This window comes from Gallus gallus, chromosome 4 (assembly GCF_016699485.2).
Source record: "Gallus gallus isolate bGalGal1 chromosome 4, bGalGal1.mat.broiler.GRCg7b, whole genome shotgun sequence".
NCBI lineage: Eukaryota > Metazoa > Chordata > Aves > Galliformes > Phasianidae > Gallus > Gallus gallus.
The window spans coordinates 62,608,989-62,623,126 of NC_052535.1; the positions used below are offsets into that span (position 1 = coordinate 62,608,989).

Consider the following 14,138-nt stretch of genomic DNA (forward strand, 5'->3'; position numbering starts at 1 on the left):
TTATACAAATGCTACTTATATGTATATGATAATATGGTGTTGAGTTCCCATGTTTTATAAATCGCAACAGACAATGAGATATTTTTAATCAAACTATTTGTTAGGTAATTTGCTCTTGCTAATGTGTGAGCAATTCCTTAAAACATTTTCAGCTTCTTTCCATAATTTCAGCTTTACTTCATCCTTTAATGAATTAGGCTTGCTTAAATTTTTCTTGAATATTTTCCCCCCTCCTGTCAGGTTTGCCCTGAGGACCTTAAGGTGTCTATTCAAATTTAGTTATTTTCATATTTTTGGCTTTTGATTATTCTTTTGACATATATGGCCTTCTGATTCTGTGCTACAGATTGAGAAATCTCTTCAATGATGAAAATAAAGAAAAGTTACATGGATCAACTACAGTTTTTATCATTCTTATTGAAATAGAATAGAAACCACGTTAAATAGTAAAATTCGTTGACAGCTCTGTTTTCCTTTTTCTCATTCCAGGACTATAAAAAAGATATTTCATTATATATTTTGTTTAGTGAGTACAACATTATACTTTCCCTGTGTGGATAAAAAACATCTTTATAGTTGTAGCATTTGGTCTTTTGCATGTTATATTTTTTCCACTCTTGGGAATTATGCTAAACACACGGATAGCTGAGGTCATCCAGGGTGAAGAAAGCTCAAATATTCCACTTGGCCTCAAACCATACCAGCTGTGCTCCTTTTTTCTCATTAGGCTCAGGCTTTTGGCTTGCACAAGCTCTTCCTTTAGCTTTTGCGTGCCTGCAGTGCTGAAGTCAGTCAGTGCTGTGTCGCTAGTTCTCAAGATTTGATTTCTCCTTGTGTGTGTAACATTGCAAGGTGAGTGGGGAAAACAGCTGCAGCCCCCGGGCTAGGAGCCTGAGGAAAGGCGAAGTCATGGCTGGACAAGAAGAAGCCTTTCTAGGGCTCTGTGCTACCCTAAGCCAGCCCCATCCCTTGGCATTGGAGCAAGCTTTTCAGCAGTAGTGTTATGAAATAGCGGCTGTTGAGCTGGCACACGGAGAGCCTGCAAGACCATGCTGGAAACTTGATCTGTCTTGCAGATCCTGTGCATTTGCTGTAATGCTCTAGTGTTCCCATGGCCCTGCCTGATGTGTACTGTGAGCTTCCAGACTTCAGTTCCCTCTTTCCTTACTTTCCAGACCAAAACAAACCCACAATCAAATCTTTTGGTGGTAGGCACCATTCACAGCCTTGGAAACTCACTCATGTTCAGAGAATCAGTGACTGAAGTCATTGCATCATTGTGCTTGCTATACCCTTGAACTATCAAAAATGCCTCCACACTTTTGTACTCTCATATGTCAGTGTGTTTGATCAGGTTTTATCTGACACTTCCTTAGACTCTTGTTGCAAAGCAGTACATTTCATCTGATTGAACAAGAAGGAAACTCCAGAGGATTTTCTGAGCTAGGAGATTCCCTGCTTATCTTTAATTAGTAACATCCTCCTCACTGTGAGGGTTTGCACAGCCTTCCTCCTTTTTGGTGGGTGGGAAATGGAAGAATTAATAACGGACCCCGCTTGGTGATGGGCAGGAGTAGAGCAATTTGGTTCTTAGATGCTGGATAGGTTTTCCACCTGTATTCTCCTTCCAGATGTGCAGTTGAAATTGCAATAGATAACTCAGCAATGGCAGGCTTAGCTCTTATGTGGGAAGGAAACCCACAGACAGAGAGCATCTGTGCTGGAAGTAAAACTCCATGACAGTTTTACTTGTCACGCTACTTCTGTTTTTCCCCGACTCAAGTCTGTGTCCCCCCCTAAAAACAGATCCTTCATTTATCTGGAAGAAGAGCTTTCTCACATGGAGCATGAAAAAGGAACAGTAACTTCTGCAATTTTATGATGTTGTCCTATGTCTAGAGTTGCCTAAATAAGTTGGAGTAAGAATGAAGGTACCATGTTCAAGAAGCTTTTAAAAATAAGCTATGTAGCCAGAGCTTTTCCAAGAAGTAATATGTGCTACAGATGAAAACAAATTAGAGTACGTGGGTCATTTTAGAAATAATGTTTTGGCATAGCAATTTTTCTGATCAATTTCAGGACCATATCTTTGTTGTTCTTCCTTAGGTGGGAGTCCCATTGAAACTGGTACAAGTTGTGCCTGAATAAAGCTTTGAGCCATGCTTTTCTCTAATAATACATCTCTTTCTTGAATGACCTCTTGGCAAGCCATTTGTCATGTTTATTCTCTGAGTAAGAAATGCCTTCCATCTGTTTTTAATTTGAGTCCCCCTTAACTTCTATTTTTTTTTTTCTTCCTTTTTTTCTGTCATCTGTGTAGCACATTAAAAAAGAGGGTTTGGTCTCCATGTGAGGGGTTGTAATCATTGAAGTAAATCTCTTGGCAGTCTTTTCTTTAAGTCCAGAGAACCACAGTTATTAGTCAAAAGTGAAAGATGGAGGCAATGACTCCAAATAATTTGTTTATGTTTTTACTTAGATGCCACTCCTCAGACTGGTTTGGTTAGTGCTTGTGTTTTTCTCCTTGAGCTCTCCCAGTTTACTTCTTGCTTTTTTTTTTTTTTCTTTCCCCCCATTCTTTACTTGTCATTCCCTGTACTGATCTTTCTTGCCAGGTGTTTACTTTGGACAAAGCCCACGTGTGTGGTGAGCACGTTTTTTCCTGATGTGTTTCAGTACATACATAATTTTACATGTTCTCCTATAAAGTCTGCCTCAGTTTAGATTAAAACATGGAGCATGTTTTGGAGAAAAAGTTGGAGCTTAATTAGTGTGGTGCCTTTCTCTAATACTGAATTAGTTTATTTTCAACTATTATTAATACCAATTTCTCACTGTGCTGTTACTTTTCGGATAGAAAATTCAGCAACGTTGCAATTTGTGTTCCCTTCTTGCAAAAATGAACACATTCCTGTTCCCTGTAGACCACTTAAGATGTTGTTTGACTTGGCTTACTTTTCCTGATTAGGAGGACGGAGAAGACGGCTCATTATCTGAATCCTTTGATAAGCCGAATGAAATCTACAATTGAAGATGGTGTTAGTTTACTTTTTTCTTCCTTTTCTTTTTCTTTCTGGATACTACTTTTCCAGAAAGTTTGAGTGACTGGAAACTAGGCAGAGAAACACAGATGGAGCTCAGATGAAATCCATGTATGCCAGCTGAGGAGCAAGCATTTTAGAATGAGCTCCTGTGAGCTTAGGGACCCTTGCTGCTCCTGAAGGCTCTTTGTGTTGCTTGCATACAGTGAATCAGAATGTTGGGTAGATGAATCCAGGTAGACTTTGAATCCAGGTAGACTTGCCTGTTGGAAATGATGCTAAATATGATGAAGTGTTTCAAGAGGCAAGATAGTAATAAACGTGCTTTATTTTTCTCATACTGCCATCACAGATTGGCATGTCTTGCAGGTGAATTATACAAGATTAATGAATCATGCTACTTTTTATCAAGCCAAATTTTGAGGATTTCATTGTACTTACTGTGCTCATTGAAGTCATTGGGAATAAATGCCTGCTAAAAACTCAGCCAGCTGCATTGTCTAACAAACAGCCCTTTATCAAACCTGGTAGGAGTGCTAATTAGGAATTGCACTTGTAAGTACTGAAGAAAAACTGAGAGGCTCTTGTTAGAATGCAGAAAACATCTGATACTTTGGATGCTGAAATGTGTCATAAAATTTCTGTTCATAGGAAAAAAAAATCTATATTCTGAAATAAACAGAAGTTACCAAGAGGTTATACTTAAACACAGGAAGAAAAAAGAATCATAGACAACTGGTCCAAATGTCTGTGTTTCTGTACAGATATTAAGTCTGGAAAAACTTGTGGAAACCAATGTTTTACTGGTTACAAGTGAGAATGGTGATGTAATAAACACATTAGAAAACTGATTAAAAAAATAATAAATGTGACAGGCTACTCACAGTGGCAAGTTACATGGGAAAGGCAAGGAACTTTGCTGTCACATCACCTGTGATGGCCTAGACAAAATCTAACAGGGCACAGAGGCAGGAAATGCTGTAGCAATGGAAAACATTGCCAAATTGGTGTTGGATAACTGCTGGAGATATGATTTACAACACCTACAATTTTATCTAGAATGATTGCTTTTGCAGAGGCTATTGGGGGGGGGGGGGAAGTAATTCTGTGTAATTCTAAATAAATCTGGGACCTGATCTTAAGCAGTGACAGAAAGACCTGGTTCAAAATACAGCTGGAACCTCTGTGTGACAGCAATGAATCTGCTTGGTTGAGTATTCCTGAAATAGCAAAGGAAGTGGGAGAATATCCCATGGAAATGTTAAACATGGAAATATTTAACTTCAAAGAGGAAAGTACATAAAATTGTGAAAACTTTTTAGAGAGAATGAGAGCCAAAAGTTTAAATGTTTATGGGAGTTGTGAAGATTGTTTAAATATGGAAACTCACTGCAAGCCAACTTCCAGAAAAAGGCTTTAAAGGTTGAAAATAAGATTTGCATAGCTAACCAGCAGGGGAAGGGAGTAAGAGGATGTCTCTTATTTTAATAACTTATTTTCTTAGAAATAAAAGGGCTTCTTTCAATTTGAAGTTGTGCCTAAATGAAGAAAATAGAACATAAATACACAAACAAACAAACAAAAAAAGCAAGCCAAAAGAGATTTTGAAGAACAACTCAGCAAAAATCTAGTAGTAAAGCCTTTTTCAAGCTGTCTTTTAGAAGGCAAAATCTTGACAGAACATCAGTAGGGCTAGTAAGGGGAAAGGTATTTAGGCCCATATCTATTCTATCAAGAATATGTTGAAAGATTTGTCACCAATAAACACGTTATTAGAAGAGATTTCATAAGAAACTGTAAACAATAAATGGTGAAAAATTACCATGGTCAAATAAAAAACTGTCAAGCCAGTAACCACGGTGTGTTGCTTAAAAGCATCCCAGTCAAGAAAAAAAAAGAAAGACACCTAATCTAAGAAAACTGGCAAGAGCTGCTCTGCCATTCTAAATCTTTAGATTCATGGGAATATATGATTAAAAAGAGAAACCCAGAATCTTTTAAATTTCTCTGGACTAGGATGAATCCATGTGACAGAATGCAGATCTTCATCAAAGTCTCCTGGAGAAGTTTAATCATCGTGGATGAAGACATAAGGACCTCTCAGTGATAACTAGTTAAAAAATAAGAAACAAATAATAAAGTCAATTTTTTCAGTGAGGGATGTTCCTCACTAGAGACCCAAGAAAATACATAACAGCCTGCAGTGTTTTACTGACAACTGTTTTGAAAGATACTGAGAAGGGAGGAGGTGTCAGAGGAGGCAAATACCGATGATAGTATTTAGATTACGCAGCATAGGAAAAATGAAAGTTTGCTGTAGGAGCATACAGCAGTGTCTCATGATGTTGATAACAAAATTGTTGATAAAAGTAAGTTAATAACAATGTGTAGGGGGAAGTGTTGATGGCCTGGAGGGCTTCCTTCAAGAAAGCTCAAGATTACTTGGAGTTAGGATTGATAGTTCTAAAACCAAAAAAATTCTCATTTACCTTTTCGGCAGTAACGATGTTTGTTGTTTGCCATCTCGGTCACAAAATGCTATCGTGCAGCTGAATCAAAATAAGCAAGAGGAAGGGATATTTGTTCATACAATACCTAGCAAAATGTGAGGATCACTCTCACCAGGTGCTTCAAGTGTCAGTGTTGTATGACAAAATTCATGCAATTAAAATGCAATTAGGGTTATCAGAAACTATTGTCTTTTGTCGTGGTTTGAAGTGTTAATCACACAAGACCCTTCTCTCCCCTCAGGAGAAGGGGAAGGAAGAGGAAGAAACCTGACTGAGATAGGAGAAAACTGATTTATTAAAAGCAATGTGAGATAATACAGAATAATTAAGAATAATAAATCAAACAAACCATAGATAAAACTGGAGGAGAGAGTCAGTCTCAGTCTTTATCAGCAGGCTGGCCTCCTGGAAAAGGTGAAGGAATTCCCCCTCATCTGGATTTGAAAAATCAGTTATGCAACTCTGATTGATGAGGAGGGAGAAGATATAATTTGGATACCTGAAAATTCAGCCCCAAGCTTCTGCCCTGCTTTGTGAGTGTCTGCTTTTCTTATGTCACAACCTGAAGTACCTCAGTTTGTAGGTGGTATCTGGGGTGACCACTTCCTTGTGCAAGACCAGGACCTGTAGAGCAGTGCCCTCCTTGGCTGGACTTACAGCAGGGACATGATTTTGTCCAGGTGAATCTTATTTTTACTGTTATTGGAGGGTTCCTCTTAGACTTGGGGCACTGCCTAAATCTTTGGTTTCTATGATGCGTGCTTTTTTATATCTTCCTTTTGTCTTATTACTGAATGTTTTGGGTTAATGCTGTGTTCCTTCTATTCTTCCTTATCCCAATACGTGACCTCTGAAGTGGATGGTCCTGGGAAAAGACTTTATTCATGCTTTCTATCTGTTTTATTTTTGTTTAAAGCAGATTATAGCTGGCCTTGAGGGAAACTTGGTTTTGCTAATTGTTTAATTTTTAAGCATTTTGCTACCAAACTGTTTTTTTTCATTTGTTTGTTTTAAGAACCACAGTGTTCCTATTTTTAAAATAACGCAATGTGTTTAGATAATATGTTGCAAATGTTCAGTTCTTAGGTGATGGCATCTCTCTGCTCACTGTGTGATTTTGGTGGAATTACTTAAAACCTGAGAGAAAAATTGTCGTGAAGTACTACATCCCATTTCTGAGTCTTGTGGGAAGCTTCTGTGAACGTAATCTGGAGTCTGTGTTATTAAAAATGAAAATGACTTTGCAGATCTCTTTCTTCTTTCTGTTTTTGTTGCACCCCACTCTGTTTTTAAGAAAATTGATGCAAAGTTGCCTTTATTTCAATCCAAGAGTGGTCTTTAACTTTCTTTTGCCCTCCTCCATTTTCTTGGAACAGCACTCACAGTCAGCTTTTGTACTTCAAACACAAGAATAGAACCCTTCTGATTTTAATGGAGTCATATCTTTTCAGCAGTTATTGGCTCCAGGTCCTGAAAATAACTGGCTATATATAAGAACTTGCAAGTCTTGAGTGGAGAGTCAAAGAGAGGATATAGAAGAGATGAGCAGTGTATTGAAGCTCTCTTGCAGCAGTGGGTGAAAATCACGTGTTCCAGTGTGATTTCAGCATTATAAAACCATTTTGGTAATTTACTGCACATTGTATGATCTTGATGATCAGCATTCTTTGGTTTAATGTGTTTGAACTAGGGCATTTTTTTTTTTTTAGTAAAAGCTGCTAATTTTGGTTTTAAAATGGTTGCAGTAGGAAACCTACTAAGGCTGCTGTTAACAAATTATTGATTGTTACAGACAGTTCTTAATCCATTCGTTGTCTACCTTGTTTATCTATCTTTCTAGCTTATCAGTCAGGAACACTAGGTTGCTTCAGATCAAATGCCTATAAAAAGTGGCATGTACCATATATTAACAGTGTAAAAGCCATAGGTACCTGTTGTCAGCAGTGCTGCAAAGGGAGAACATCCATTTTTGTCCAAGGAGGCAAAACTGTGGGTGTTAAGTCTTTGATTCCAGTTGGAAAGTGATTGAAGACAAACATTTCCAGATGTGTCCATTGCTGTCAGCACTAGTAGGCCCACAGGGACAAACTCTGAAACATTTTATGAACTCTCACTGGATACTTGTCTGCAAGCCTAAGTGAGGCCCATTGAAGAAATACACTCAACCACTTCCACCTCCTACTTTTCCCTCTTCTTCTTCAATCTATTATTATTTTTTTAAATTTAGCTTTCTTTGTGTCACTGATGATTATGGAAAGGCTTGACTGGACGCCAGGTTCTACCATGCTATTATAGGGCTGTGGTAAGGTTTACAAAGTGGGAAGTTCTTTGAACTCTTTTACTAACATCTGTTTGGATAGAGAGGTACCACAAGAGGAAGAAAAATGAATGTTAAGTTAGATCTGGAGTTAAATCATTTAATATAATCAAATTTTCTCATACATAAATACTTTTCTGATTGTCCTTTCATATGGCCCTGGGAAGATCTTATGGGAAAAGCATCTTTTCGTTCTCTCACACACACACCATTTCTGATTCAGATGCTTTTAGCTATACTTTCTCATATTATGTGTGAGATAGTATGTTTATTTTTTTGTTTCAATAGTGAGGCAGCTTCCAACATTATTTGGTTCAAGCTTGACTGTTGATTTTGAGATACTCCTGTGTTTGATTTATTTTTGACCCTCCAGCTGATATTAGTGGGAAGGATCACGAAGGATGGGCTCAAGGGGAGGGTATGTGTCTGAACAACCTTTGCCATTTTTAAAGAATAATGTAAAAATAATTTCCTCAGAAAAGCTTGTAGGCATGACCCCAGTGCTAAAAATATAACTACTACACATAGCACTAAAGAATCATAGAATGGCCTGGGTTGAAAAGGACCACAATGATCATCTAGTTTCAACCCCCCTGCTATGTGCAGGCTCACCAACCACACCAACACAACCACAACCAGGCTGCCCAGAGCCACATCCAGCCTGGCCTCCAGGAATGGGGCATCCACAACCTCCTTGGGCAACCTGTTCCAGTGCGTCACCACCCTCTGGGTGGAAAAACTTCCTCCTAATATCCAATCTAAACCTCCCCTGTCTCAGTCTAAAACCATTCCCCCTTGTCCTATCACTATCCACTCTGGTAAACAGCTGTTCCCCCTCCTGTTGATATGCTCCCTTCAAGTACTGGAAGGCCACAATGAGGTCTCCCCAGAGCCTTCTCTTCTCCAAGCTAAACAAGCCCAGTTCCCTCAACCTTTTCTCATAGGAGAGGTGCTCCAGCCCTCTGATCATCTTAGTGGCCCTTACTAAGTGGATTCAGTGGTTCTTCTGGTACTACTCTGTCTTGTGGCATACTTCTCTATTAATTTCACTGTAAGAACAGTTTGGCAATGAAGTAGGTCACCCAGACAGGTTGGACAGGCTCCATCCTTGAAGATTTTCAAGACCTAACTGGGTAAAGCCCTGGGCAACCTGATCTAACCTCAGAGACCAGACACACTTGGACCAGGAAACTGGACTCAAGACCTCCTGAGTTCCAACCTGAACTGTCCTGTGAATCCTAAGTTCTATTGCTTGTGAAAGTAGATCAATCTCCCATATATTTGTGTACTGTTTAGGTGGTAAACATCTATCTTAGCATGACAACACAGTGTTTGTAATGGACAAAATATGAATGTTGATGTGCCACTACAATATACTATGCCATAGCCTATTTTTTTTCTCTTTTTTTTCATCTGTCCTCTCTTTATTTAGGTGGAAAATGTACGGTTACTTGATCGCTTGTCTTCAAGAAAAGCTGCAGTGGGAACCCTGTACTTAACAGCTACTCATGTCATATTTGTGGAAAATGGTTCTGAAACTCGTAAAGAAACCTGGGTATGATTTTAATTTTTTCGGTTAGCTGTAAAGGCATGGCAATTTACTGATGGTAATTTGAAAATAACTTGCAAGGTACATTAAATACAGTAAATGAGTTTATACAGATGGTTCTATCACTGGGTAGTGTGTCAAATTCCAATTGAAAACCTTTGCAGCTTGATAATTTTTTTAAAAAATTTCTGTGGGTTCTGGCTATTGCAACACAGGGTAACACAGGGTACTGCAAGGGTATTCACTGTATAAATACTGGCTGTGATTATCCAAGGAACCACTGCTGTCAAGTTCAGCTGTTTAGAGAGTGAATTACTGCTTGGGCTCAGTCAGCTCTTGTCTCTCTCTCCCTGTGCTTCCATTCTGTCAGTTAGCAGGACCAACATTTTAGCCAAGAGACTTCAGTTAGTTTTATATAACTGATGCTGGTTCATCTTTTCACTATACAGGTAGACAAAAGAGCTCTTTTTCTGATGACTGTTAGCATACATTTAAAAACAAACAAACAATCAAACAGAAGGCTTTGGACAGCATGACTAGGCTAATGTCTGAGCAGCTGAAAGTTTCCAGAAGTGCTTCTTTGTCTGTAGGTCATGTACCTGGCACTTCTGGAGCCTGATGCTGGAGATTGGAACAAAAATGCAAGAAGACGTGTGTGAGGATTTTCTGAAACAGCAGTGGAAGCTGCTGTGTCCTGGCAGATCTTTACAAGCAACTGTTTTTCTTTTTGAAGACTTGAATCATTTTCAATTCCCGTGCAGGTTCTCCACAGCCAAATATCCTCCATTGAGAAACAGGCCACAACTGCCACAGGTTGCCCACTGCTGATCCGCTGCAAGAACTTCCAGGTCATCCAACTGGTCATCCCTCAGGAGCGAGACTGCCACGATGTCTACATCTCTCTAATACGTCTGGCACGGCCAGGTATGGGGAAGAAACATAGCACAAAAGTGAATCCTCCTCTTGAATGGGGAGAATGTAATAGGTGAAGTGTAGCTGTGCATCTCTCTTCTTTTCAGTTTAAGAGAAAGGACTTCATTAGAGATGCATTATGATAAAGGAGGGGTCTCTGAGCACAGAGGCATTATAAAATAATCACTTCTGGAGCAATGAAGAATGCACACTATAATAAATGGTTTATTCCATAATGTTTGACACAAACTTTTATTTAAAATGATAGTCTAGGGGATCACCGACCGTAAAATATATCATAATGCTATTTTATTAGTAGCTGCTGCCTTGTGTAAGTGTGAATTTAGGAAAATGCTAACAACTCTCTAAATCTAGTGAAATTTCATATTCCTATTGTGACAAAAGTCTTATGATATCTTTAGTGGCCACATCAAGATCTGAATTTTCCCTTTCTGTGCTGTGCATAAGCTTGTTAAAATCAATGAAATGTATTGCAGCAAGTAGTTGATCTATTCTACTGGACTGCCTGTGTTTTGAACTACTCTTATCTAGATTTTGAATGTGTTCTCACGTGCGGAAATCAGACCCTATAGCCAGTAAGGATATAGAGCAGGTATGCTGTTTACTCCCTAGCTTTATTTTAACCAGTGAATCTGCTAGGGTAGATTTCCCCGGTTCCCGTCAAGTCTTCCTCTACAGGAGCTTGGACCTTAGCCCAGGCCCCCCTTTTTCTCTCCTGCCTTTTTAGAGGGCATTCATTCTTCCAGTGCCCCTTTTTCCTGCAGTGAGCACACTGATCTTTTTCTAGAGGCTTTCGCACTTTGTTTTGTTCACCTCTCTTTGCTTCCTGTAGGACTGCTATTAGCATTCTTTTCTCCCTTCTCTTCTCTACCTCTTCCCGGTTACTAAACACTCTCCATGCCTCCTCTAACAAACTCTCCAAATTTTGGGCAGCTGGTGCTTTTAGTTTCTGCAGCTTCCTTCTGATGTCACCTGCAGACTGCCCTATAAATAGTGATACCAATTGTTGTATACCATCCTCTGATCCAGGGTCTAGGGGAGTATGCTTTCTCATGGCGTCCCTTAACTTATCCAAAAACTCAGATGGTGACTCTTTTGGACCCTGTCTGACTGCAAATAGGTTAGACCAATTGATTGTCTTGGGGATAGCCCTCTCCATCCCCTTCACTACCCATTCCCTACACATTCCTAGACGTTCCCTTCCTGCTCTTGTGTTTGGATCCCAATAAGGGTTCTGTAATGGAAAATGATCCTTAACATCTTCACCCCTGCCCCGTATGCTGTCTTCAACCAGAGTCTGTGCTGTCTTTAAAATTAACTGCTTTTCTGTCTCGGTCAACTGATCTACTAGCAGCTGAATATCACTCCAGTCTGGTTCGTGTTGTCTTATTAAGAACTGGAAGTGTCTCGTTACTCCCAGTGGGTCATTCCGATAACCTTTGGCTACCAATTTCCAGGTTTCCAAATCAAACGATGAAAACGATGATTAGCACTGGTTCCTCCCTTAGTGGGGCTATTATTAGAGGTTGTTGACTCCGGGTCCGTGAAGCTATTGGGGAGTTGGGAGGCTCCTGCGCCCCTGAGGGTGCTTGCACCTCGGAGGGTGCTTGTGCCCCTGGAGGCACCTGCTCCCCATCCTGTGCCCCGGGAGGCGCTTGCGCCCCTTCCTGTGCCCCGTCCTGTCGGGGTGGTGTTTCTACAGGAGGCTGATAATGTTCTAATAATTCTTCTGATGTTACCTAATTTCATGCATTGTTGCCCAATGCTGCAGGATGAGCAGCAGCGTTTAACCTTATTCTCCCCCTTTTCACGCCGCTCCTTCTCTAAAGTTAATACAAATGGGTCATGCGGCACACCCATCCCACAATCTTTTCGCCACTCGGGATGATCTCGGAGAGTGAAAAACATGTCTGCATATATAACTTCATCCCATTTACCCTCCCTTCTTAAAAATAACATAAGCTGTAGGGTGGTGTTATAATTCATAGTTCCATTCAGGGGCCACTTTTCTCCGTCCTCTAACTTATACAGTGACCACCACTGATTACAGTACTTCACCAAAGTTTTCTTATTCAAAGTTTCTCCTGGTTCTCCTGCAATGTCTCTCCAGTGTGCTAATATGCATCCCAAAGGAGTGCGTCTGGGGATTTCCTTCCCCTGAGCTCCCCCCATGATTTTACTGCTTTTTCACAAATTACCTTTACCACCTTAAATCTCCCCGCACCAACCCGTGATGTTCTGCCCACCCCTCACAACTGCAACTCAGACTACCAGTCCCGATCTAATTTTTACACACTAAAACAAAGTATAGTGCTGTTTTTTTTCCCCAATTTACGGAACATATGCAAACAAACAACACAGAGGACAACTTTTGCTTCGTCCGGACTCACTCACACCACATTCATGCTGGCACTAAGAGTAGGAATATGAAACATGACGCCGGCGTTAGGTATGTTACAGCTCAAATATGTGGTACCGAATACTTGCAACAGATGGAAAAGAATTAAACAGCCAATAACCCCTGCTAGTACAGTTAGGAGCACCCAAAATACCATGTGTCAGGATACCCACTATATCCTGCACCTGCAGGAAAGATCATCCCTGACCGATCCTGCTACCAACCACCAAAGGGAGAGCACTTGCTCTTTTCCTCGCATACGACTTACAGGAACCCTTTTCCCTTTCACATACCTGGTCCGCCGATCGATGGTCCTTGTCTGCTCTCGCAGTGATTGGGTGAGGAAAGGGAGTCCTTCCGAGAAATCTCAGGACGCGCCAAAGGCGTCCCCCCTCTCAGCCAGTCCTGCAGCTGAACAGAGAGGGTCCCATCTGGGGTGCCAAAACTGACGTGCGGAAATCAGACCCTATAGCCAGTAAGGATATAGAGCAGGTATGTGTTTATTGGTGTCGCGCGTACACCCTGGTGCAAGGGGGATCGCTCCACCAAACTTACACACCGTCCGAAGAAATCGTGCTATAGATATAGGTGAAACTAATACATAATCAATAGTTGACAGGAATTCGGATACATATTCACTACATTCCCGAGAACCCATTAGCATATAGTCCCTCCCCCCCCTGCATGTGTGTGGTAGGTCGTGATGATGAAGGCTCGTAGTCTTCCTCGTGAAGGCTCGTAGTCTTCCTTGCTGCAAACTTCTGACCCCGAAGGGGGGGGCATCCCCCGAACCGGTTTCAGCTTGCACTTCAGACATCTAATCACCTCTCTGCCAAATGTTTTCGAGCTGTTCTCCGGTCCTTATCTTTATGGCCTTCACTCTCCTTGTTATTCTGGACCTAGCGCCTGTGAAAGTGCTTGGAATCCCTTGTTTTCTAATACTCTCTACATAAACTATCTCTATTTGCCCCTTATGTCTACCTTGTGAAGCTGCTTTCTCTTTTCTTGCTATGAGGCCCTTCTTTCCGTACTACAGGGACCTGATTTTGCCCTTCAGTTCTGTTTGAATTTCTTAAATCTGATCAGGGGCCTTTTGAAACCTTTCCTCTTTTCAGTGAAATCCAAAAGTTGCAGTGAAATCCAACATTTGGTCCTCTGTGTCATTGTGGCTCTTCTAGGAACCAACTGAGAAGGCCTGCCTGTTTTAAGTGGTAGCTGCAGAAGCATTTGCCATAGTCTGTATGAAACTGAAAGAACTGGCTTTAATTTTTGTCTTGCTGGCAGAACACCAGTTTTATCTACTGTGTAGAGTGGGAAAAATTGCAATCAGCCAGCACTGCGACTGAACTTATAAAGTGACATCTATAATTAGAGTAGTAGTAGTAATAGC

General features: G+C 40.5%; 2 protein-coding genes across 2 annotated transcripts in view; one reads left to right on the forward strand and one right to left on the reverse strand.

Annotated features, from left to right (window-relative positions):
• The window catches only part of SLC7A2 (solute carrier family 7 member 2), an 82,988-nt gene extending 69,680 nt beyond the window's left edge, over positions 1-13,308 (reverse strand). The window contains exon 1 of the mRNA XM_040699003.2: positions 13,042-13,308. The gene's annotated coding sequence lies outside the window, so the exon portion shown is untranslated. The remainder of the gene's footprint in view (positions 1-13,041) is intronic.
• MTMR7 (myotubularin related protein 7) overlaps positions 1-14,138 on the forward strand; it is a 45,164-nt gene that overhangs the window by 5,498 nt on the left and 25,528 nt on the right. Inside the window, exons 2-3 of the mRNA XM_420686.8 lie at positions 9,301-9,423; positions 10,179-10,341. Coding sequence (XP_420686.5) covers positions 9,301-9,423; positions 10,179-10,341 — 286 coding nt within the window. The remainder of the gene's footprint in view (positions 1-9,300; positions 9,424-10,178; positions 10,342-14,138) is intronic.